The 25,681-nt window shown below is 42.2% G+C and overlaps 2 protein-coding genes and 2 long non-coding RNA genes across 10 annotated transcripts in view; 2 read left to right on the forward strand and 2 right to left on the reverse strand.

The window, feature by feature from the left end:
• The window catches only part of LOC127534685 (zinc finger protein 239-like), a 121,833-nt gene extending 105,692 nt beyond the window's left edge, over nucleotides 1-16,141 (reverse strand). Inside the window, exon 1 of one of the 3 annotated variants that reach the window (XR_007942946.1) lies at nucleotides 15,823-16,131. Coding sequence is in view for 2 of the 3 variants with exons in the window: in XM_051950548.1 (XP_051806508.1) it covers nucleotides 15,823-16,027 (205 nt within the window). In the remaining variant the exon portion in view is untranslated. Of the gene's footprint in view, nucleotides 1-15,822 lie in introns of all 3 variants that reach the window. The other 2 variants (XM_051950548.1, XM_051950547.1) reach the window with 2 other exon arrangements.
• The window catches only part of LOC127534684 (zinc finger protein 239-like), a 214,726-nt gene that overhangs the window by 130,915 nt on the left and 58,130 nt on the right, over nucleotides 1-25,681 (reverse strand). The gene's annotated exons all lie outside the window — the stretch shown is intronic.
• On the forward strand, nucleotides 6,268-6,671 carry LOC127534699 (uncharacterized). Its single transcript, XR_007942960.1, has 2 exons — nucleotides 6,268-6,475; nucleotides 6,583-6,671. It is a non-coding gene; the product is annotated as an uncharacterized LOC127534699 (long non-coding RNA).
• LOC127534697 (uncharacterized) lies at nucleotides 13,763-14,166 on the forward strand. Its single transcript, XR_007942957.1, has 2 exons — nucleotides 13,763-13,970; nucleotides 14,078-14,166. It is a non-coding gene; the product is annotated as an uncharacterized LOC127534697 (long non-coding RNA).

Raw genomic sequence — 25,681 nt, forward strand, 5'->3', positions numbered from 1 at the left:
AAAATATTCCCGAAACTATAAATAATAATTGTGTATATTTTACGCATATTACTCAGTTTTATTTTGAAATAGCTCACAGGAAACTTGACTTACAAACACCATTCAACTTGTTATGTGTTGTTAAGGCCAACATTGATCTTTCACAACCATTATCTCTTAGAAAATCTGCTAAAAATATTCCAAGAGCTATTAGTAATCATTGAGCATATTTTACACATATTACTTAGTTTTATTTTGAAATAGCTCACAGGAAACTTGATCTACCGACAACATTCAACTTGTTATGTGTTGTTAAGGTCAACATTGATCTTTCACAACCACTATCTCTTAGAAAATCTGCTAAAAATATTCCAAGAGCTATTAGTGATGTTTGTGTATATTTTACGCATATTACTTTTATTTTGAAATAGCTCACAGGAAACTTGACCTACAAACACCATTCAACTTGTTATGTGTTGTTAAGGCCAACATTGATCTTTCACAACCATTATCTCTTAGAAAATCTGCTAAAAATATTCCAAGAGCTATTAGTAATCATTGAGCATATTTTACACATATTACTTAGTTTTATTTTGAAATAGCTCACAGGAAACTTGATCTACCGACAACATTCAACTTGTTATGTGTTGTTAAGGTCAACATTGATCTTTCACAACCATTATCTCTTAGAAAATCTGCTAAAAATATTCCAAGAGCTATTAGTAATCATTGAGCATATTTTACGCATATTACTTAGTTTAATTTTGAAATAGCTCACAGGACACTTCACCTACCGACACCATTCAACTTGTTATGTGTTGTTAAGGCCAACATTGATCTTTCACAACCATTATCTCTTAGAAAATCTGCTAAAAATATTCCAAGAGCTATTAGTAATCATTGAGCATATTTTACACATATTACTTAGTTTTATTTTGAAATAGCTCACAGGACACTTCACCTACCGACACCATTCAACTTGTTATGTGTTGTTAAGGCCAACATTGATCTTTCACAACCATTATCTCTTAGAAAATCTGCTAAAAATATTCTCGAAACTATAAATAATAATTGTGTATATTTTACGCATATTACTTAGTTTTATTTTGAAATAGCTCACAGGAAACTTGACTTACAAACACCATTCAACTTGTTATGTGTTGTTAAGGCCAACATTGATCTTTCACAACCATTATCTCTTAGAAAATCTGCTAAAAATATTCCAAGAGCTATTAGTGATGTTTGTGTGTATTTTACGCATATTACTTTTATTTTGAAATAGCTCACAGGAAACTTGACCTACAAACACCATTCAACTTGTTATGTGTTGTTAAGGCCAACATTGATCTTTCACAACCATTATCTCTTAGAAAATCTGCTAAAAATATTTCAAGAGCTATTAGTAATCATTGAGCATATTTTACACATATTACTCAGTTTTATTTTGAAATAGCTCACAGGACACTTCACCTACCGACACCATTCAACTTGTTATCTGTTGTTAAGGCCAACATTGATCTTTCACAACCATTATCTCTTAGAAAATCTGCTAAAAATATTCCAACAGCTATTAGTAATCATTGAGCATATTTTACGCATATTACTCAGTTTTATTTTGAAATAGCTCACAGGACACTTCACCTACCGACACCAGTCAATTTGTTATGTGTTGTTAAGGTCAACATTGATCTTTCACAACCATTATCTCTTAGAAAATCTGCTAAAAATAGTCCAAGAACTATTAGTGATGTTTGTGTATATTTTACGCATATTACTCAGTTTTATTTAGAAATAGCTCACAGGAAACTAGACCTACAAACACCATTCTGCTTGGCAACTATTTGTAAGGTTGCCACTGCTGTTTCAGAAACATTATCTCTGAAGTAATCATATAGCTTGGACATAGCTAGAAACAGGGCCGGACTGGGAAAGAAATTCAGGCCGGGAGATTTCCAATCAGTCAGGCCACTTCCGCCACCGCAAGGGTTGTGTCACGTGGGAAATGCACCAAAATTGTGTTTTTTTTCCTTCCAAAAATATGCCTTTTACAGTTATGTTATAGCAATTACAACACTACTAAACAGACAGTAAGTCTATTAAACACAACCATAAGGACAGCTCCATACAGTCCAGAACTTTTCTCTTCTGTAATCTCTTCACTGCCCTCACCAATTTTTCCAATGTTTTCCTTTTCCTATTATTTATATAACATGTGGAATTTAAAAAAAAAATTATTTTGTCAGCAAATCATTTAGATGTCAGCTGGTCATAGCTAATAGTATATGCAAACACCAATGTTCATTTTATAACTGAAAATTGTAAGTCACCTGCCTATCCTACCTGAAGAGGGGGTCTCAAACGTTTTCAGGCTTCCTGCAACCCACCTGACACCTGTGGAGCTTATTTGGGCCAGACTCACCATATTTTCCGCATTAAAATTAGCATTACATTTCCATCACCATGTTAGAACAAAGGTGTAATAATTATTTGATTCATTTCACTTGCAACTGACAAAATGAAACAAAGTTTTCTAATATAGCCAAGCAAATCAATAATATACCAATCATTTTTTATTAGATTTTGGCCTTTGAAGTCTGATGATGCATTTGTGAGAAGAACCAACTGTTTGTATTTCTCAAGGTGCTCCATAATCTTCGCTCCTTCCACCCTCTCGTCTCAATCTCATATCACCGCTCTGCAGTGCATGCTTCCCCGTTCTCGCCATAGACATAATAAAGAGTAGACGCCACTCGGGGTGCTGCGCAGCAAGAAATACGGCCGCCATCTTGGTCCGGTCACCCGCTCCACTCAGCGCTGTTTGACAGCGCATTTAATCCATCTTAACTCTGAATATTAAACTGATTTTCACGCGTTTTTTATTTTTTTGCTGCAAACGTCATACATGTAGCCATACACGACAAATGATTCGGCGTATTTCAATATTCATAGCGGGATTAACAGTAATAGAATATTCTGAAATTAAGCTCGACTGTAGACAGGTATTTTGCAAACACTGTAAACACACACACACTAATATATGTTAGAGAAGCAGATAATGGCAGTAAAGTCAATTATTTTAATAATTTGAAGAGACAATATATGATTACGCCATATATACATATATAAACAAAACACTGACTAATGAACACATATTTCTATATAAAACAATAGATATAATTTTCTGACATATCTTTTTTTAATATATATGTATGAATTATATTGACAGTCTATACGTGATTTATATAATAATTTTCTCTGATATATAACTTTTATTTATTATATATATATGTGAATGATGTTGATACTCCATCTATGATTTATATATATTCATTTTCTCTGATATATAATTTCTATCTATTGTTTTATATAGAAATATGTGTTCATTAGTCAGTATTTTGTTTATATATGTATTTACAGCCATGGCCATAAGTTTGGACACAAGTACCATGACGCTTGTGAATCTTAGAAAATACCACAAAATTGTCACTTACAATACAGTACACAACTCCTGAGAACTATATTAAGTTTCATATTTTAAAAAAACATCAAAAGAGTTTGGTGTCATTTTGTTATTCTTACCAAATTCGGTTGTGAAAGTACTGCATTTTTTGTTATTTTATTTTAATATTATGTTTTGGGAACAAAGTTGTTCCAGTTGTTGGAATTTATTGATAATATTATATCCCTTGTTGATTTGTTGACTAATTAAACTGGTGCTGTCAAAAAATATTAGTTATGTTCTGTAATAGACATCAAAACAGACACAGTAAGTCATGCTGTGTCCAAACTTATGGCCATGGCTGTATAGTGTAATCATATATTGTCTCTTCAAATTATTAAAATAATTGACTTTACTGCCATTATCTGCTTCTCTAACATATATTAGTGTGTGTGTGTTTACGGTGTTTGTAAAATACCTGTCTACAGTTGAGCTTAATTTCAGAATATTCTATTACCTATTATTATTATTATCTATTATTCCCGCTATGAATATTGAAATACGCCGAATCATTTGTCGTGTATGGCTACATGTATGACGTTTGCAGCAAAAAAATAAAAATAAAAAACGCGTGAAAATCAGTTTAATATTCAGAGTTAAGATGGATTAAATGCGCTGTCAAACAGCGCTGAGTGGAGCGGGTGACCGGACCAAGATGGCGGCCGTATTTCTTGCTGCGCAGCACCCCGAGTGGCGTCTACTCTTTATTATGTCTATGGCGAGAACGGGGAAGCATGCACTGCAGAGCGGTGATATGAGATTGAGACGAGAGGGTGGAAGGAGCGAAGATTATGGAGCACCTTGAGAAATACAAACAGTTGGTTCTTCTCACAAATGCATCATCAGACTTCAAAGGCCAAAATCTAATAAAAAATGATTGGTATATTATTGATTTGCTTGGCTATATTAGAAAACTTTGTTTCATTTTGTCAGTTGCAAGTGAAATGAATCAAATAATTATTACACCTTTGTTCTAACATGGTGATGGAAATGTAATGCTAATTTTAATGCGGAAAATATGGTGAGTCTGGCCCAAATAAGCTCCACAGGTGTCAGGTGGGTTGCAGGAAGCCTGAAAACGTTTGAGACCCCCTCTTCAGGTAGGATAGGCAGGTGACTTACAATTTTCAGTTATAAAATGAACATTGGTGTTTGCATATACTATTAGCTATGACCAGCTGACATCTAAATGATTTGCTGACAAAATATTTTTTTTTTTAAATTCCACATGTTATATAAATAATAGGAAAAGGAAAACATTGGAAAAATTGGTGAGGGCAGTGAAGAGATTACAGAAGAGAAAAGTTCTGGACTGTATGGAGCTGTCCTTATGGTTGTGTTTAATAGACTTACTGTCTGTTTAGTAGTGTTGTAATTGCTATAACATAACTGTAAAAGGCATATTTTTGGAAGGAAAAAAACACAATTTTGGTGCATTTCCCACGTGACACAACCCTTGCGGTGGCGGAAGTGGCCTGACTGATTGGAAATCTCCCGGCCTGAATTTCTTTCCCAGTCCGGCCCTGTTTCTAGCTATGTCCAAGCTATATGATTACTTCAGAGATAATGTTTCTGAAACAGCAGTGGCAACCTTACAAATAGTTGCCAAGCAGAATGGTGTTTGTAGGTCTAGTTTCCTGTGAGCTATTTCTAAATAAAACTGAGTAATATGCGTAAAATATACACAAACATCACTAATAGTTCTTGGACTATTTTTAGCAGATTTTCTAAGAGATAATGGTTGTGAAAGATCAATGTTGACCTTAACAACACATAACAAATTGACTGGTGTCGGTAGGTGAAGTGTCCTGTGAGCTATTTCAAAATAAAACTGAGTAATATGCGTAAAATATGCTCAATGATTACTAATAGCTGTTGGAATATTTTTAGCAGATTTTCTAAGAGATAATGGTTGTGAAAGATCAATGTTGGCCTTAACAACAGATAACAAGTTGAATGGTGTCGGTAGGTGAAGTGTCCTGTGAGCTATTTCAAAATAAAACTAAGTAATATGTGTAAAATATGCTCAATGATTACTAATAGCTCTTGAAATATTTTTAGCAGATTTTCTAAGAGATAATGGTTGTGAAAGATCAATGTTGGCCTTAACAACACATAACAAGTTGAATGGTGTTTGTAGGTCAAGTTTCCTGTGAGCTATTTCAAAATAAAAGTAATATGCGTAAAATACACACAAACATCACTAATAGCTCTTGGAATATTTTTAGCAGATTTTCTAAGAGATAATGGTTGTGAAAGATCAATGTTGGCCTTAACAACACATAACAAGTTGAATGGTGTTTGTAAGTCAAGTTTCCTGTGAGCTATTTCAAAATAAAACTAAGTAATATGCGTAAAATATACACAATTATTATTTATAGTTTCGAGAATATTTTTAGCAGATTTTCTAAGAGATAATGGTTGTGAAAGATCAATGTTGGCCTTAACAACACATAACAAGTTGAATGGTGTCGGTAGGTGAAGTGTCCTGTGAGCTATTTCAAAATAAAACTAAGTAATATGTGTAAAATATGCTCAATGATTACTAATAGCTCTTGGAATATTTTTAGCAGATTTTCTAAGAGATAATGGTTGTGAAAGATCAATGTTGGCCTTAACAACACATAACAAGTTGAATGGTGTCGGTAGGTGAAGTGTCCTGTGAGCTATTTCAAAATTAAACTAAGTAATATGCGTAAAATATGCTCAATGATTACTAATAGCTCTTGGAATATTTTTAGCAGATTTTCTAAGAGATAATGGTTGTGAAAGATCAATGTAACTGTTGAAGTTCCACATTGAAAAGGAATTAACTCATATTCCAATGTTGAAAGGTTTGTTGTTGTTTACGATTTAATTTAATTTGAAATTTGTGAACATGCGGATATTTATTTTGAAAGAGTACCTGGCGTTGTCAGGAATTGTGGGTAACCGCGCTCTCAGAGCAAGGTCAGAGCTACCATGACAAGCTACACAACAGTTCCAGAGGCGCACACGGTAAATTATTTTGTTTTATGTAAAGATTTGGTTGTTTTGATGGTATTTAAGTTCTGTTACTTTATTTATGTCGCACTGAGAGAACCTTTGTTTGAATTCTTTTCCAGTTTTCACGGTGTCCATACTTTTATGTGTCCACGGTGTCTGTATGAGGAATATATGTCGTCGAAGGAATGGAATTAAATTAAGAAGTGGACATCAGTATGAATCGTGGCCTTATTTGGGAACTCGTGTAGTTATAGTGAAAACGTGACGCTAACATGGCCAAGTGTTAAGCGACGAGAGAGCTGCGTATGTTCGGAGACTGCTAAGCTAGCAAGCTAGAGCAAGCCGGCTAAAACTGCACGTGCCTGGAACGTCCAGGAGCCGACTAGAGAGAGAGAAGACGGAGGCGCTCAGCATCGGAGCACCTTGACTTCATCACGGCTTGCTGGCGAAAGAGAGACGGCGTTGGTGTCATCACGACCGCCGGCTACAGAGAGAGAGAGGACGGCGGCGCTAACCACCGGAGCACCCGACTTCATCACGGCTTGCTACAGAGAGAGAGAGAGAGCGGCGGCGTCAACCACCGAATCATCGCGACTTCACCATGGCTGGCTAGAGAAAGAGAAACAGCCTGACTGTCATCACGACCTGCTGGAAAAAACAGAGAGCACGGCGGCATCAGCTACCGGAGCACCGCGACTTCACCCCGGCTTGCTGCTGCGAGAGAGGACGGCAACGTCGCCCGCGAACTACCGCAACTTCGCCAGCAGAAAGCAGGCTGTCCAGCGAATGCTACAACTCTTCATATATCCTTACCTGGCTCCAACTAGCATGGTTTTCAGCCTTCTGGCAGATAAGAGCAACTCTACAATAATCATTTAATTTGAGAGTATCAACCTACAACTGTATGAACATTTGTAAAGGTTGTAAGAGATAAGTTTTGAGCATCTTGTGTGAAATCACAAATGTTTACGGTTCGCCTTAGTTTGAATGTTCTATGGTTTTTGACTTAAGAGTATAAATGCATTTTTAGAAGTGCACCTAAAGGGTTTATAAGAGTAACTGTTGCTACAAACATATGCTAGCAGTAATTTTGTTTAAATGCAGTAGCATTTTTCTTTCATTGCCATGTCAATCCATAGTGAAGAATCACAGTGTGGTGGTCCTAGCGAACCTGTTGGGTCACTCCAGGCAGAGTTGGTTAGACTAAATGAGAGGTTAAAATCTCAGATTGAGGAAGCTGAAATAGAGAGACTAGAGTCACTTATTGATGATATCCATGCAAAAATACACGTTCAAAAGGTATCAATAACACAGCCTTCCTCCAAAGTTGAACCTCGTAAATCGTCACGAGAGAGAAAGTTAACTCCCAAAATGCTGGAGCTGAAACAGCAAGAGGTCTCTCAAAAGGAGAAGAAGTTTGTTATGTTGTACGACAAATGGAAGGAACAGGTTAGAGCAGTACGCCGCTCACTCAGAAACGATTGCTCTGACAAGGACTTGTGTTGCTTGATGGACAATGTTGAAGAGTCAGAAGCCCACGTGAAAGAGGCATATGAAAATATTCGAGCACAGTCTGCACCTTCTACTGATATTAGATGTAAGATGGATTCCTGCTCAGCAGTAACTGCAGATGTGATGGGACTGCTTAAAGTGCGCATGAGCGAAGTGGGACAAGATGACTTTGATACAAAGGCAGAAAATGCAAGATTGCACATGATGCTTGACAAAGAATATGCCCAGTCAATATTTAGTGGCTCAATCCCCAAATCTGTTGGTAGTCAGCAGTCAAAATGTCCATCAGAACAGCAAAGCATCACAGCAAAAAGAATAGACTGCGTTGCACAACTGGCCGCAAAAAGAGCAGAAATGGAAATGGAGTCGGCAATTGCTGCACAAAAACAAGAGCTCAAAAGACTGGAAGATCAGCGAGATCTCCAAGTGATCGCTGCTAGGATGAAAGCTTATTCTGAAGCAGGCTCAGGTGAGATCCCTGGAATAGATGAAGTGAGTTGTCCCCCTGTGATTAATAACAAAGAGATAAAAGATGAACAGTTACATTACACTACAAACTATGATAATGTACAATCAGACAATGCTACAAAGGAAGTTTCTTTAGTACAAGTATTACATGACACAATGGCACTCACCAGACTCCCAGCGCCTGAGCCCTCGGTCTTCTTAGGAGACCCACTGAAGTTCATAGAGTGGAGCGCTAGTTTCAAAGCACTCATAGAACGAAAATGTACAAATCCAGCAGACAGACTGTTTTACCTTCAGAAGTACATCAGCGGTGAAGCACGGTCAGTGCTTGAAGGAAGCTTCTACAGGAAGGATGAAGAAGCTTACAGCCAAGCGTGGGAAGCACTGAATGCTCGTTACGGTCATCCCTTTGTGATCCAGCGTGCATACAGAGAAAAACTGAATAACTGGCCAAAGATTAGTTCACGAGATTCTGTTAAACTTCGACAATACAGCGATTTCCTGACTGCTTGCAGCAATGCCATGTCACACGTTAAAGGTCTTCACGTATTAAATGATTGTGAAGAAAATCAGAGGATGCTCCAAAAACTCCCAGACTGGGTGACTTCTCGATGGAACCGTCATGTAACAAAGCAACTGCAGGACACACAGAAATATCCTAATTTCAAAGAGTTTGCCAAGTTTCTGGCTCATGAAGCAGATGTGGCCTGCAACCCTGTAACATCCCTTTGTGCCTTGAAGTTGTCTGAAGAAAGGCCTTCCAGAGACATGAAGCGGGCAAAAGCCAATGTGTTGGTCACAGACACAAAAGAATCTGAAAAACCTAACACAGTAATGAAAACTCAAGCTGTTGTGGTGAACAGCATGAGAGATACGATTGAATCAAAGAGGTTTAACATGCCATTTAATTCCTCTTCAAGCCCAGTTAAATGCATGTACTGTAGTGAAAGTCATTCCATCCACAAATGCCAGACATTCGCCACTAAGACATCAGAGGAAAAGAAAAGATTCATACTGGAGAAAAATCTGTGTTTTGGCTGTCTTAAGAAAGGACACAATTCAAAGGACTGCAGAAACAAAGCAACCTGTAACATATGCAAGAAACGCCATCCAACACCGATGCATGAGAATCGCAACACAGCTCCAGAGACATCTCCTCGTGCTGTTGTGCAGACAGCAGAAATGTCAACTTCACTCTCTTGCTCTGTAGACAAAGGTGATGGTGGGAGCACATCCATGATAGTGCCTGTGTGGCTCTCATCGGTCACAAGCCCTGAAACAGAGACATTAGTATACGCTTTGTTAGATACGCAGAGTAGCACTACCTTTGTAGACAGTGGTGTGTGTGAGAAGATGGGAGCAGGATTAGAGCCGGTCAAGTTAAAGCTTACCACTTTGATGGGAAAGGATTCCATCGTTCAGAGTGACAGAGTTAGTGGTCTTAGAGTCAGAGGGTTTTCCTCACGTAGCTTAGTTAACTTGCCACCTGCATACACCAGAGAATTCATCCCACTTGAACGCTCACACATTCCCACAGCTGCAACAGCACAGAGATGGAAACATCTGAATGTTATAGCACAAGAGATACCAGAGTTGTTAGAATGTGAAGTCGGACTCTTAATAGGCTATGACTGTAGCAGAGCATTAGCGCCACGACAAGTTATTACTGGTGGTGATGAAGAGCCATATGCCATTAGGACTGACTTAGGATGGAGCATTGTTGGTAGCTCACCAAAGATTGTTAAGTCAACAGAAGTGACAGGTCTCTGCCATCGTGTGTCTGTCAAAGAGCTTCCATCGTTAACGCCAGCTGTTGTCATCAGAGTCCTCGAATCTGACTTTAGAGACACAAATTATGGGGAAAAGACTATATCACAAGATGATATTCACTTCATGCAAATCCTGAACCAGACAATACACCAGAACTCAGATGGCCATCTAGAAATGCCACTTCCTTTTAAAACACGTCCACACCTACCAGAAAATAAGCAACTTGCTCTAGTGCGACTGAAGCACCTGAAAAGGAAATTGGAGAGAAATCCAAAGTTTAAAGAGGACTATGTTAAGTTCATGGCAGGCGTCATTGAAGGTGGAGAAGCAGAGAGAGCTGAAGATGTGCCACAAGATGGAAATGTGTGGTATATTCCACATCAAGGGGTTTATCACCCGAGAAAGCCTGAAAAAATTAGAGTTGTGTTTGATTGTTCTGCCAAATATGAAGGCACCGCTCTAAACGACCACTTACTGACAGGACCTGATCTCACCAATAGTCTGACAGGGGTTCTCTGTAGATTTCGCAAACATCCAGTAGCAGTTATCTGTGATGTGGAGAAAATGTTTCATAGATTTCATGTAAGCAGAGAGGACAGAAACTATTTGCGCTTTCTTTGGTGGGAACAGGGCGATACCAATTCAGAGCCAAAGGAATATCGCATGAAGGTTCACCTTTTCGGGGCAGCATCGTCCCCTGGGTGCGCGAACTATGGTATGAAGTTCTTAGCAAGTGAGAATGAGAAAGAGTATCCATCTGCAGCCAACTTCATTAAGAAAAGTTTTTATGTTGATGATGGCCTCATCAGTGTAGAGTCAGCAGATGAAGCCAAAAAACTAGTGAAAGAGACACAAACTGTGTGTGCAAAGGGGAAACTGCATCTCCACAAGTTTATCTCCAACAACAGAGAAATCCTAGAGTTCATTCCTGACTGCGAACGAGCAAGTGGAGTTCATGATGTAAATCTCAGCCATGGCGATCTACCTGTGCAGACTGTGTTGGGAGTAAAGTGGAATGTGAGCAGCGACATTTTCTGTTTCAGTGGATCCCTCGAGGAAAAACCAGCAACTCGGAGAGGAATCCTTTCAACCGTTGCATCTGTGTTTGACCCCCTCGGCTTCCTTGCTCCATTTCTCCTCCTAGGAAAGAAAGTGCTACAAGGAATGTGTCAAAAGGGCATAGCATGGGACGACCCGCTGCCCCAAGACTTACACCCACAGTGGAAGAATTGGCTGAATGATCTAAAGAGTCTGCAAAAACTCCAAATCCCAAGATGCTTTGCTCCTGAAGCTCTAACTAAAGCTCAAAGAGTTGAGTTGCATCATTTTTCAGATGCAAGTAGTTATGGATACGGTCAATGTTCATACATACGAGTGGTGAGTGAAGATAAAGTTCATTGCTCATTAATCATCGGCAAGGCCAGAGTCGCTCCCACAAAAGTTGTAACCATACCAAGGCTTGAGCTAACAGCCGCTGTGGTGTCAGCAGCAGTCAGCAGCATGTTGAAAGAAGAGCTGGAACTCAAGATCGACCAGGAATACTTTTGGACTGATTCAAAAGTAGTTCTAGGCTACATCGCTAATGAAGCCCGTAGATTTCACGTTTTTGTAGCCAACAGAGTTCAGAGAATCAGAGACATGACAGATGTAGCTCAGTGGGATTACATTGAAACTGATCAAAATCCGGCTGATCATGCCTCCAGAGGCCTCAGGGTGGCAGACTTGATCACTTCCAACTGGTTTACTGGACCAAAATTTCTCTGGGAGAGAGAAATTTCCTCACCTAAAGCAACTCCAGAGCTTATAGTAGGAGATCCTGAGATAAAAACAACACAAGCGCTGCAAATCAGTGGAGTTCAGGAAGAGAATTTCATGGACAGATTCAAACGATTTTCTAAATGGCACACTGCATTGAATGTAGTAGCTCGGATCCTACGGCTATCGCAAAGGAACAGATCACAAGATCTCATAACAGTTGAGGAAAGGAGAAAAGCAAGTTTAGTGCTTGTGAGGTTAGCACAGAGAGATGCCTTCAAAGAGGAAATACAGAAGCTTAAGCGGGCAAAATTGCCACATAATAATAAGTTGTTTCAGCTTGATCCAGTACTGCAGGAGGGTGTCCTCAGGGTGGGAGGAAGATTAAAAGCAGCTTCCTTACCTCATGACCTGAAACATCCTGCCATCTTGCCAAAAGATAGTGTTGTCACACGCCTGATCCTGAATCACTGTCATGAGAAAACGCAGCATCAAGGCAGAGGTCAGACCCTCAATGAACTGAGAGCAAATGGCTACTGGATTGTTGGTGGCAGCAAGGTTGTAGCAAATCAAATCAAACAATGTGTCCCATGCAGAAGAGCTCGCAGGCCTACAGAAATACAAAAAATGGCTGATCTGCCTGTGAACCGTACTGACCCCTCACCACCATTCTCATTTTGCGGGATGGATTGTTTTGGACCCTTTTCAGCTAAACAGGGTCGGAAAGAGAGCAAGAGATACGGTCTGATATTCACTTGCTTATCATCAAGAGCCATTCACATAGAAATGCTTGAAGATCTAACAACAGATGCCTTCATTAATGCATTACGGTGTTTTATCGCCATCAGAGGACCTGTAAGAGAGATCAGATCTGATCAGGGAACAAATTTTGTCGGAGCAAAAAATGAGTTTTCAAAGACACTAAAGGAAATGGACAAAGACAGATTGGCTGCTTATTTAGCAGAGAAACAGTGTGACCTTGTTATGAATGTACCTGATGCCAGTCACATGGGAGGCGTATGGGAACGGCAGATTAGGACGGTGAGGAGTGTTATGACTTGGACTCTCTCAAAGAGTGCTGGGAGGTTGGATGATGCATCCTTGAGAACATTTTTCTACGAAGCCATGTCAATAATAAATAGCCGCCCGCTCACCACTGACAGCATCAGTGATCCTAAAGGTGAAGAGCCGCTTACAGCAAACCATTTGCTCACCATGAAAACCTCTGTTCCTCTTCCTCCCCCGGGAAAGTTTGTGGCAGAAGATCTGTACGCCAAGAAAAGGTGGCGCAGAGTGCAGTATTTGTCTGAACAATTCTGGTGTAGATGGAAGAAAGAATACTTGACAAACATTACTCTAAGGCAAAAGTGGCATTCTCCACGACGTAATGTTAAGATTGGAGATGTTGTCATTCTCAGAGAAGAGGGATGTCCTCGCAATGAATGGAGACTGGGGAAAGTTTTGAATGTCTGTACAGATGGTGATGGTCTGGTGCGTAAAGCCACCATACAAATAGGTAACAAGAAATTAGGAAAGGAAGGTCAAAGGCTCACTAATCCATCTGTCATTGAACGTCCAGTTCATAAACTTGTTGTTTTAGTGGAAAGTAATTAAATGTTTGTATTCACATCCACAAAAACATGTAACATGTACTTGTGTTGAGAGTTAGAGGAAACATTGTTGAGAGATTCTTCTCTCATATCAATTTTTTGTGTTGTTCATGAAATTGCTAAATTTATTTATGGTTAAAAGAAATCATAAATTGTAGCAATTTGGTGGGAGTGTAACTGTTGAAGTTCCACATTGAAAAGGAATTAACTCATATTCCAATGTTGAAAGGTTTGTTGTTGTTTACGATTTAATTTAATTTGAAATTTGTGAACATGCGGATATTTATTTTGAAAGAGTACCTGGCGTTGTCAGGAATTGTGGGTAACCGCGCTCTCAGAGCAAGGTCAGAGCTACCATGACAAGCTACACAACAGTTCCAGAGGCGCACACGGTAAATTATTTTGTTTTATGTAAAGATTTGGTTGTTTTGATGGTATTTAAGTTCTGTTACTTTATTTATGTCGCACTGAGAGAACCTTTGTTTGAATTCTTTTCCAGTTTTCACGGTGTCCATACTTTTATGTGTCCACGGTGTCTGTATGAGGAATATATGTCGTCGAAGGAATGGAATTAAATTAAGAAGTGGACATCAGTATGAATCGTGGCCTTATTTGGGAACTCGTGTAGTTATAATCAATGTTGACCTTAACAACACATAACAAGTTGAATGTTGTCGGTAGATCAAGTTTCCTGTGAGCTATTTCAAAATAAAACTAAGTAATATGTGTAAAATATGCTCAATGATTACTAATAGCTCTTGGAATATTTTTAGCAGATTTTCTAAGAGATAATGGTTGTGAAAGATCAATGTTGGCCTTAACAACACATAACAAGTTGAATGGTGTTTGTAGGTCAAGTTTCCTGTGAGCTATTTCAAAATAAAAGTAATATGCGTAAAATATACACAAACATCACTAATAGCTCTTGGAATATTTTTAGCAGATTTTCTAAGAGATAATGGTTGTGAAAGATCAATGTTGGCCTTAACAACACATAACAAGTTGAATGGTGTTTGTAAGTCAAGTTTCCTGTGAGCTATTTCAAAATAAAACTGAGTAATATGCGTAAAATATACACAATTATTATTTATAGTTTTGGGAATATTTTTAGCAGATTTTCTAAGAGATAATGGTTGTGAAAGATCAATGTTGGCCTTAACAACACATAACAAGTTGAATGGTGTCGGTAGGTCAAGTGTCCTGTGAGCTATTTCAAAATAAAACTAAGTAATATGTGTAAAATATGCTCAATGATTACTAATAGCTCTTGGAATATTTTTAGCAGATTTTCTAAGAGATAATGGTTGTGAAAGATCAATGTTGACCTTAACAACAGATAACAAGTTGAATGGTGTTTGTAAGTCAAGTTTCCTGTGAGCTATTTCTAAATAAAACTAAGTAATATGTCTAAAATATACACAATTATTACTTATAATTTTGAGAATATTTTCAGCAGATTTTCTTACAGATAATGGTTGTGAAAGATCAATGTTGACCTTAACAACAGATAACAAGTTGAATGGTGTCGGTAGGTCAAGTTATTCCAAAATAAATTGGAGAAATATTTATATCACACTCAATGGACATGCATTTTTTCTGGTATATATTGAAATGTTTTATCTGTTGGACATAATGGTCGTAAAAGAACAGCAGAACACATGACAAATATTTTGTGGTTGGTCGGCTGGAATCTCTGAGAGCAATTTCCAAAAATGGAAATAGAAATAACTCTTGTTGACTGAACACTTCTTCTTTGTGAGGTGTTTTTAAATGCATTTTCTTCTAGATAATGCTTGTGAAATATGTATAATAAACTTAAACAGACAGTATTTGTATGGGTTTTTTTTTCTCCTTGATTGTCCAAACAGAAAAATCACCGATTGCAATTTTGCGACGGTCCCTAAACGCTCCGGCTGCCGCACGGAACTCCGACGGACATTCAGCGTTGATCCTTTTAGTTTTCGCCACAATCATTGTGGTTGGTGAGTTGATGGCAACAGTGAAATGTCTCTCTGACTTAACTGTACAAAATAATACCAACCTGGCTGGAATTGGTGCGGTTTTCGCGAGGCTATTAAGGCTAGAAACGGAAAAAACAAGCGAATGTCGAATATAAAACCAATTTCACCTCGGTGCCAATAGGGAGGATGCTCCCAGTTTGATTATCTGCACAATGCAATAGAGAGTACACAACCACTACACATGCTATAAGTGGAATTCTTCACCATCAAAACACATACACACCTATGGGTTGTAAGGGAATGTGTGGTTTCCAGATGACATCCAGCAGTCTGCGCTGACGATCGATCTCCTCCTGGTACTGGACGATGGTTTTTTCAAACTCTGTGAATATTTCTCCAGCAGCAGCAGTTAGTCTGTCGCTGATCAACTCTCTCAGATACTCAACTGAACACATCGTTACTTTATCGCTCTGATATTTCTCATTCATACTATAATACAGCCGTTTTAGAGCTCAGTCCAGACAGCAGTGAAGCTAACTCTGCTCAATGTTTACATCCGCCGGGTGTCACACTGTGAAGTTCCGGCAGAAAGAGTTACTTTCTTCTTCCTCATTGAATTAGGCGGACTAGACGCATCACTGGCGTATTGCTGCCACCTACTGGATGTTACTCATAGTCCTTAGAGAATCCTCGATATTTTCTTATGCAGTCCTGTGGTTATGAGAAAGTTCAGTTTTGTCCACTCCTCCATGTTAAGTAGAAAGCAAAGATTAAAAACAGTTCGTCCAGCTGCTCCTAGTCTCTAATGTTTCTTCTGTTGGCATGAGTAGAGCTTACACTTAAGAACATTTCTCACAGTTTCTAGATCACCACACTCACAGTTCCTATCTCTGTGCTTCCCAATCAAAGCCAGTCCATTTTTCAGACTGCAGTGTCTGAGTCTTAGCCAGGTTACAACAATTGAGTCTCTTTTTGCACCACTGAAGTGCCTTCTTACTTTTCCCATTTTACCTTGAATAGCAAAATCAGTCCCCCTCTTCTTTTGTTTCCTAAACCCTTTGCCATATTTCTTTGATTAGTTTGTTAATGACAGAGTCATAATCTGACTTTCCATGTGCTGAATCAAATTATATTCTTTCCTGCTTAGTTGCTCTTTGTGCCAAGCTATCTGCTTCCTCATTGCCCTCCACACCCATATGTGCTGGAACCCAAATAAAACCACCTCACACCCTGCTCTGTGAATTTGAAACAGTACTTGAAATATTTCTAATAGAAAATTGGGTCTGGATTTGGAGTTTGCTTCTTTATTGATGTCAACACAGCTGATGAATTGCTACATAAGACTGACTTGAACAGTTTGTTATCCATCATCCATCAAAGTGCCAAAATGATGCCTGATATCTCTGCAGTGAATGCTGTCATCTGTAATTCTAAAGCCTTTTCTGATCTTGAAAACTGGAAAGAATAAACCAACAGTGACTTCATCATTATCAGTTTTGTTAGATCCGTCTGAGTAAATTTGTATATGAGAACCCCATTCTTCTTCAGTATGGGCCTTGACGATGTTATTTATGAATTCTGACTCTTTCTGAATTTTGATTCCATTTATATACTTAATGTGATCACAATACTTTGTATCGTTTATACCGTATCATAATGGAGACACCCAAACTGTTCATGAAGCACTTTTACTGCTTCTTTTGCACTTACAGTTATGTACTCAACTGCATTTGTCTTTATACTTGGACTATGTGTAATGACAATGAAGTTGGTGTAGGAACCAAATTGATCTTCATGTTGATTTCATACATTCCCTTTTGTTATCAGTATGTGGATGTGAATAGAAGAGAGAGTGCATGTCAATGGGAGAATGAATGGCTATATGTGTGTTTACCCCCCGAGAGGAGCACAGAGAGTTTAACTCCACCTGGCTGAGGAAGTTGAAATTGGAGCCCAAGGAGGAAGGTTTAAGAACCAGCTGCCACAGCATCTGGTGTAGCTAAGGAAGGCAAACAGTTTATTGACCATGTGGCTGCATCAAGGAACTAGGCCTTCTTCAAAACTCTTTAGTGTGAATCTTTTGTATTCTGTGTCAATTTTTCTGTAATTCATCAACAATAAATGCAACAAATGCCCGACTTCCCCGATTCCTGCGTGCGGCCCTTTGCTACATGTCTTCCCCCCACTCTTCTCCCTCTTTTCCTGTCTGTCTCCACTGCACCTATCAAGAAAGCAGTAAAAAGGTCAGTCGCATAGATTGTCTTTGTCACATAGGATGAAAACAGATTCACACACACCTTTACAACCACAACATGAAAATAATGAACAATGACCACACAGAATGAAAAACTTAGATTATGCTTGCTCGCTGATTGATGTCAGATAAACTATGTACAGGTGCATCATTGCCCATCCATGACCCCACACAACCCAAGTTCACAGGCACAATATGCAACACACACACACACACACACACACACACACACACACACACACACACACACACACTGTGTTTTCCTATCCTTGTGGGGATCTACTTTTACTTTTTTCAGTAACAACAACATGGCCAAGAAAACACTGTTTCCCCTCATGGGGACCCAAATGAGGTCCCCACAAATGACATTTCTTTTGGTTTTCCTATGGTTGTGGGAACATTCGGTCCCCACAATAGCCACCACCTGATCACACACATACACACACACGTCTGGTTCTTATATCACCGTGAGGACTTAGCATTGACTCCCATTCATATCTAACTCCTAACCCTTACCCTAACCCTAACCTTAACCCAGACCAAAACAATGCTGTGGTGGTGGGCGTGGGAGTGAGCTCAGCTGCAAGGGAGAGAGGTGTAGAGGAGGGCGTGTCGAAGCAGCGTCAGGCTAACTGACGCAGGTGTTACCGATTAGACTCTTTTGTTCTCTCTGCAGTAGCAGGCTGGAGGGGGTGCACAAAAAGGACACAGACAGTGAGGAAGGTGGCTGGTGAAGATGCACGGGTGAAGGAAAGTTTACCGGACGAGGTCCTGTGGAGCGCCGGGCCAAAGTTGGAGATTGTTTACAGGACAAGGTCCGGTGGAGTGCCGGGCATAAGTTAGAGACTGTTTATTTGAATTTGTGATTCTGTGGATGAATAAAAGTCCGTTGGTATTGCCAACCTGCCGTGGTTATTGCGCTGAGCGGACCCACCAACAAGACATCTGTTACACTGGCGCGCAGCTGGCACTCAGCGCGGTAGGATGTCTGTACCACCGACACAGCCAGTGCAGCCAGTGGCTGCGTTGGCTCAGATGCTGGGAGAGATAGCGGTGATGCATTCAGAGCAGGCGGCTGTGAATAGGCAGCACCTTGACGGTCTTCACCTGCAGTCGGAGAGGCAGACCCGCGTCCTCGAGCAGCTGCTGTCTCGGTCGTGGGGAATGCCTGGCTCCTCGGTCCCCTTCTCCTCCTCCATCTCCGGCGTGTCCCTGCAGAGGATGACGGCGGCGGACGATCCGCAATCCTTCCTGGACATGTTTCAGGTGACGGCGGTGGCCTGCAGATGGTCTGCGGCGGAGTGAGCGGTGCGCCTGCTTCCCTTGTTGACAGCGGAAGCCCAGACTGCTGCACTGCTGCGTCCCGGGGGAGCTTCACCGACATATGGAAGGCGGTGCTTGAAAGGATGGGCTTCTCGCCGGAGGACCATCGCCGCTGATTCCGGGGCACTCGGCTGGGGGCGGGCGACCGCCCGTTCGTATACGCACAGCAGCTGAAGGATGCGGTGACCAGGTGGCTGCAGCCGGGGGAGACCGCGGGGGAGAGTCGGCTGCTGGAAAAGGTGGTGGTGGAGCAGTTCATGGAGGGGCTTCCGACGGAGACGGCCAACTGGGTGAGGTGCCGTCGCCCGGTGGACCTGAACACGGCTGTGACGCTGGCCAAGGATCATCTGGCTGTTCATCCGTGGGGCCAAGGACGGACACTTCCAGCGACTCAACCAACTCCGGCGCTGCGCAAGAGGCCTCCTGCCCAGCTGACGGTGGCGCCTTGCGCGCTGACATCTCCTGTTCCGGCCCCCCGCATTAACTTTCCCTTTGTTCCCTCTCCCCGCCTGGCTCCAGCTGCTGCGGACGCTGCTTCCAACCCACAGGGGGCTCCTCAACTGCCGGGACAGGAGTGCTGGAAGTGTGGGCAGCCTGGACACATTCGCCGAGAATGCCCACTCATGGAGGTCGGCCAAGTAGTTTGGGTTGCCAGCACGCCAGCACCCTCTCCCGGTCCAGGAGGGACATACAGCGTTTCGGTAAGAATCCAAGGGGGTGTACACTGGGCAGTGGATTTGGGCTGTGAACAGTCCCTGATTCACCAGAACCTGGTTCAACCCGGGGCATTGGTGGAGGCATCCTGGGTGGGGATAAGATGTGTGCACGGGGATGTTCACAAGTACCCTGTTGTGCCAGTGGAAATCAAATTTAGGGGAAAAAAGCATATTATAAAGGCTGCGGTTAGCTCCCGCATTGCGCACCCCCTTATTTTGGGCACAGATTGGCCTGGGTTCCATAGAGTAGTGGAGAAATGTGTGGGGATGCGTTCACGAGGGGTAGGGGCGTGTGATATGTGTGCTGTGCTCAGTGGTGATGTGAGGTTGTCCGACACTGCAGAAGGGGAGGGGGGGGATCCGGGGGGCCTCGTCAGGAGGCTCCACGCGTTCCTGCCCTCCACCCCATGGAAGATTTTCCTCTGGAACAGTATCGGGATGATACTCTGCGCTCAGCTTTTGACCAGGTGATAAAGACTGATGGTCAGCTGGTGCATCCTGACACAGCACTCACATATCCACATTTTGCATTGATCAGAGACAGATTATACAGAGTGAATCGTGACACTCAGACACAAGATATAACCACCCAATTGTTGGTACCAAAATGCCGCCGAGAAACTGTTTTCCAGGCGGCACATTATAACCCAATGGCTGGTCACATGGGGTATGAAAAATCACTCGACCGGATTATGGTACGATTCTATTGGCCTGGCATTCGGGGAGACGTATGCCGGTGGTGTGCTTCTTGTCCCGAATGCCAGTTGGTTAACCAACCGGCCATCCCACGAGCGCCTTTGTGCCCAATGCCGCTGATGGAGGTCCCTTTTGAGAGAATTGGCATGGACCTCATCGGGCCATTTCACCAGAGTGCACGAGGATATCGGTTTGTGTTAGTCCTAGTGGATTTCACAACACAATATCCTGAAGCAGTGCCATTGCGCACCATCTCTGCAAAGAGTGTTGCTCAAGCACTGTTTCAGGTCATCTCCCGAGTTGGAATCCCTAAAGAGATTCTGACTGACCAGGGCACTTCGTTTATGTCACAAACACTTCGGGAACTCTATGAATTATTGGGTATCAAGTCTATTCGGACTAGCGTTTACCACCCACAGACTGATGGTCTTGTCGAACGCCTGAATAAGACTTTGAAGAACATGATTTGTCAGTTCATTCACGAGGATAGTTGCAATTGGGACAAATGGCTGGACCCTCTGTTGTTTGCAGTGCGGGAGGTGCCCCAGGCCTCCACGGGATTTTCTCCCTTTGAACTGTTGTTTGGCAGGAAGCCACGTGGGGTTTTGGACCTGGTTAAAGAAAACTGGGAGGAAGGTCCAAGCCCAAGTACGAGCGAACTTCAGTACTTCTTGGATCTGAGAGCAAAGCTCCAATCACTTGGGCAGCTTTCACGGGAGAATTTGCTCAAGGCTCAGGAGCGGCAACAACGCCTGTACAACAGAGGGTCAAAGCTAAGACAATTTTCACCGGGAGATAAAGTGCTTGTGTTACTCCCTTCTTCTAGCTCGAAATTACTCGCCAAGTGGCAAGGACTTTTTGTGGTCACACGACGAGTAGGGGATGTGGATTATGAGGCTGCACGCTCTGACAGGGGAGAAGTGGCACAGATTTACCACCTCAACCTCCTGAAAGCATGGAGAGAGGCAGAGTCGGTTTCTTTGGTGGCTGTGGTCGAGGAGAGAGATGAGTTAGAGCCCGAGGTTCCAAAGTCGAACAGTTCCACCTCACTCCTCTTTGAAAACCATCTCTCGCAGTCCCAAAAAGCAGACATTGCCATGTTGCAGCAGCGGTTTGCTGATGTGTTCTCTGCCCTGCCAGGGCGTTCAGACCTCATACAGCACCACATCGAAACCCCCCGAGGCGTGAGGGTTTTTTTCACGACCTTACAGACTGCCTGAACATAAGAGGAAAATGGTTCAGCAGGAATTGAAAGCAATGCTGGAGATGGGTGCAATAGAAGAGTCTAACAGTGCCTGGTGTAGCTCCATTGTTCTTGTTGTCAAGAAGGATGGGTCTATATGGTTCTGTGTGGACTATCGCAGGGTGAATGATGTGTCACGGTTCGATGCCTATCCAATGCCCAGGGTCGACAAGCTCCTGGATCGGCTGGGCACTGCTCGCTTTTTTACGATGCTGGATTTGACCAAGGGCTACTGGCAGATTCCCTTGTCTCCAGAGTCTAAGGAAAAAATGGCCTTCTCCACTCCGTATGGTTTGTACCAATTCGTTACACTTCCATTCGGGTTGTTCGGGGCCCCAGCCACATTCCAGCGTCTCATGGACAAGGTGCTGCATCCACACGCAGCATATGCTGCTGCCTACTTGGATGACGTTATCATCCACAGTGGTAGCTGGTCGGAGCATGTGCAGCAGGTGGTCGCAGTGCTGGAGTCCTTGAGATAGGTGGGGCTAACGGCCAACCCGAAGAAGTGTGCGGTTGGACGGAGGGAGATATGGTATCTGGGACACCACTTGGGCGGCGGGCAGGTGCATCCACAGGTGGATAAGACAGCAGCGATCGCAGCCTGTCCACAGCCCAAGTCCAAAAAGGAGGTACGGCGGTTTCTGGGTCTGGCGGGCTACTATCAACGCTTCATCCCTAAATTTTCAGACCTGGCCAGCCCCCTGACCGACCTGACATGAAAGAGTGCCTCAGATCTGGTCCAGAGGTCCAGATCCGGAGCAGTGCCAGCAGGCGTTTGAGAGGATAAAGCAAGCTCTCTGTGGGGAGCCTCTCCTCTACCCACCTAATTTCTCTCTCCCTTTTACCCTGCAGACTGATGCTTCGAACAGAGGGCTGGGGGTTGTTTTTTCTCAGCAGGTGGAGGGCGTCGACTGCCCAGTAGTGTACATCAGCCGTAAGCTTTCTGAGAGGGAGGCTCGGTACAGCACAGTGGAGAAGGAGTGCTTGGCAATTAGGTGGGCGGTCGGGGCTCTGCGCTACTACCTCCTGGGATGCCTATTCACCCTCTGTTCAGACCACGCCCCTCTCCAATGGCTTCACTGCATGAAGGATACCAACGCCCGAATCACACGGGGGTATCTGGCGTTACAGTCTTTTAAGTTCAAAGTGGTTCATAGGCCGAGGGCACAGATGGCTGTGGCGGACTTCCTCTCCCGCTTCCCAGAGTTGGGGGTGGGGTGGGGGGGGAGTAGGCTAGGCCAGATGGCTCCCCGGCCTAAGTCGGGCAGTGGGGGTATGTGGTGGTGGGCATGGGAGAGAGCTCAGCTGCAGGGGAGAGAGGTGTGGAGGAGGGCGTGTGGAAGCAGTTTCAGGCTAATTGACGCAGGTGTTACCGATTAGACTCTTTCGTTCTCTCTGCAGTAGCAGGCTGGAGGGGGTGCACAAAAAGGACACAGACAGTGAGGAAGGTGGCTGGTGAAGATGCACGGGTGAAGGAAAGTTTACCGGACGAGGTCCTGTGGAGAGCCGGGCCAAAGTTGGAGACTGTTTACAGGACGAGGTCCGGTGGAGCGCCAGGCATAAGTTAGAGACTGTTTATTTGCGTTTGTGATTCTGTGGATGAATAAAAGCCCGCTGGTATTGCAAACCTGCCGTGGTTATTGTGCTGAGTGGACCCACCAACAAGACATCTGTTACAAATGCCTAACCCTAAAGAAACTTTTTTGCACTTTTACTTTTTTCAGTAACAACAACATGGCCAAGAAAACACTGTTTCCCCCCGTGGGTACCTCATTTTTGGTCCCCACCGTGACACGAGTCCCCACCTATATAGCACATAGTCAGGTTCAAGTCACCACCGGTATAGATAAACACGTACACACACACACACAGAGAGAGAGAGAGAGAGAGAGAGAGAGAGAGAGAGAGAGAGAGAGAGAGAGAGAGAGAGAGAGAGAGAAACTGAGCGTGTGCTACTGATTGATCTCACAAAATCTAAAACTTTCTTGTGCAGGTGCCACATCAATCATCCACAACAAATCTCAAGTTTTACCAATTTCAAACAAATGAAACATTTCTTGAAAGCATCTTTATCTAACGGGGAATGTGTTCAGAGGCTAGAAAGGTGCTGCACATGACAACACCACCAGTTCTCTCTTTGCTGAAGCCATGAGGACAGTTTTCAGGTTTCAGTACCCAGCAGGTCAGAGATCAGATTTTTTTTTCTATCATCCAGGAGTAACAAGGACTGTAAAACAAATACTGTGTGCTGCACGTGTGACAAATACAGTTGCATTCTGTCCTCCAAGTGTTAATTAGAGCTTAATATGTTCGTAATATTTTGCTTTGAATCTGTTATTTTTTCTATTCTTATGATTGATGTAGGTTACGCTGGTTGTCAGTGGGAGCAATGATTCAAAAGATGAGAGAATTCTAGTATTTTGTAGTTTTACATTCCATTGTACAGTATACAGTACACTGTTGTTTCCCTTCAAAAATGCATTTCAAGTTCATTTCTGGTACTTTCTTAGCATATAGAAGTATTATCTCTTGCAAAACAAGAAATGTTTACACCTATGCAGTACCTTTAGCAGCAATATTAGTGATAATAAACCTCTACTTAAAGAAAGAAAACCGTTACAGTATGAACAATGGTATAAAAATGAATGGTGTCCACTTTTAAATTAAAAAAAAAAATTTAAAAAATTAATTACAATTTTAAATTTAAATTAAATACAGTCTTTCTACTTTCTCTGAGGAAGCAAAAACAGAGACATTCACAAAGTGTGTGATGCATGGCAGGTTGTTTCTTCATGTAAAATAGATTTTTGGTTAAAACCTTCCTTTTTGACAAGGCTTATATTTAGGGCTGACTGGGTGACTCTGAGGGGGTCAGCTGCTGTCTTCACTGGCACATCTGGCTTACTCTTGGACATCCCTTAGTTCTGCTGCTATCGGCCTAGGTTGCTGGGGGACCTCTCTGGATGCACTGAGCCATTCTCTAGCTACCTTAATATTTAATATATATACCGTTATTGCATTGTACTAACTCTGTTCCTCCCTGTGTCCTTTCTCCGAGTGTCCCTGGTCCCAGAGCTGGATGCTTCATATCTGTGGTTGCTGTCCCACCAAGTGGTCTAGTCTCCATCATGTCCACTGTGGGATGCTGCTGCTGACCTTCCTCCAGCCCACTGCTTCCAGCTGACCATTTCCACCAGTCTTCTCTGAATCACCCTCACTTTACTTGATATGCTCTTCCACATATTTTTGAGTTTCCTACCAGCTATATATACAGTGCCTTGCAAAAGTATTCGGCCCCCTTGAACTTTTCAACCTTTCGCCACATTTCAGGCTTCAAACATAAAGATAAAAATTTTTAATTTTTTGTCAAGAATCAACAACAATTGGGACACAATCGTGAAGTGGAACGACATTTATTGGATATTTTATACTTTTTTAACAAATAAAAAACTGAAAAGTGGGGCGTGCAATATTATTCGGCCCCTTTACTTTCAGTGCAGCAAACTCACTCCAGAAGTTCAGTGAGGATCTCTGAATGATCCAATGTTGTCCTAAATGACTGATGATGATAAATAGAATCCACCTGTGTGTAATCAAGTCTCCGTATAAATGCACCTGCTCTGTGATAGTCTCAGGGTTCTGTTTAAAGTGCAGAGAGCATCATGAAGACCAAGGAACACACCAGGCAGGTCCCAGATACTGTTGTGGAGAAGTTTATAGCCGCATTTGGATACAAAAAGATTTCCCAAGCTTTAAACATCTCAAGGAGCACTGTGCAAGCAATCATATTGAAATGGAAGGAGTATCAGACCACTGCAAATCTACCAAGACCAGGCCGTCCCTCTAAACTTTCACCTGGAACAAGGAGAAGACTGATCAGAGATGCAGCCAAGAGGCCCATGATCAC

This window comes from Acanthochromis polyacanthus, chromosome 7 (assembly GCF_021347895.1).
Source record: "Acanthochromis polyacanthus isolate Apoly-LR-REF ecotype Palm Island chromosome 7, KAUST_Apoly_ChrSc, whole genome shotgun sequence".
Classification (NCBI taxonomy): Eukaryota; Metazoa; Chordata; class Actinopteri; family Pomacentridae; genus Acanthochromis; species Acanthochromis polyacanthus.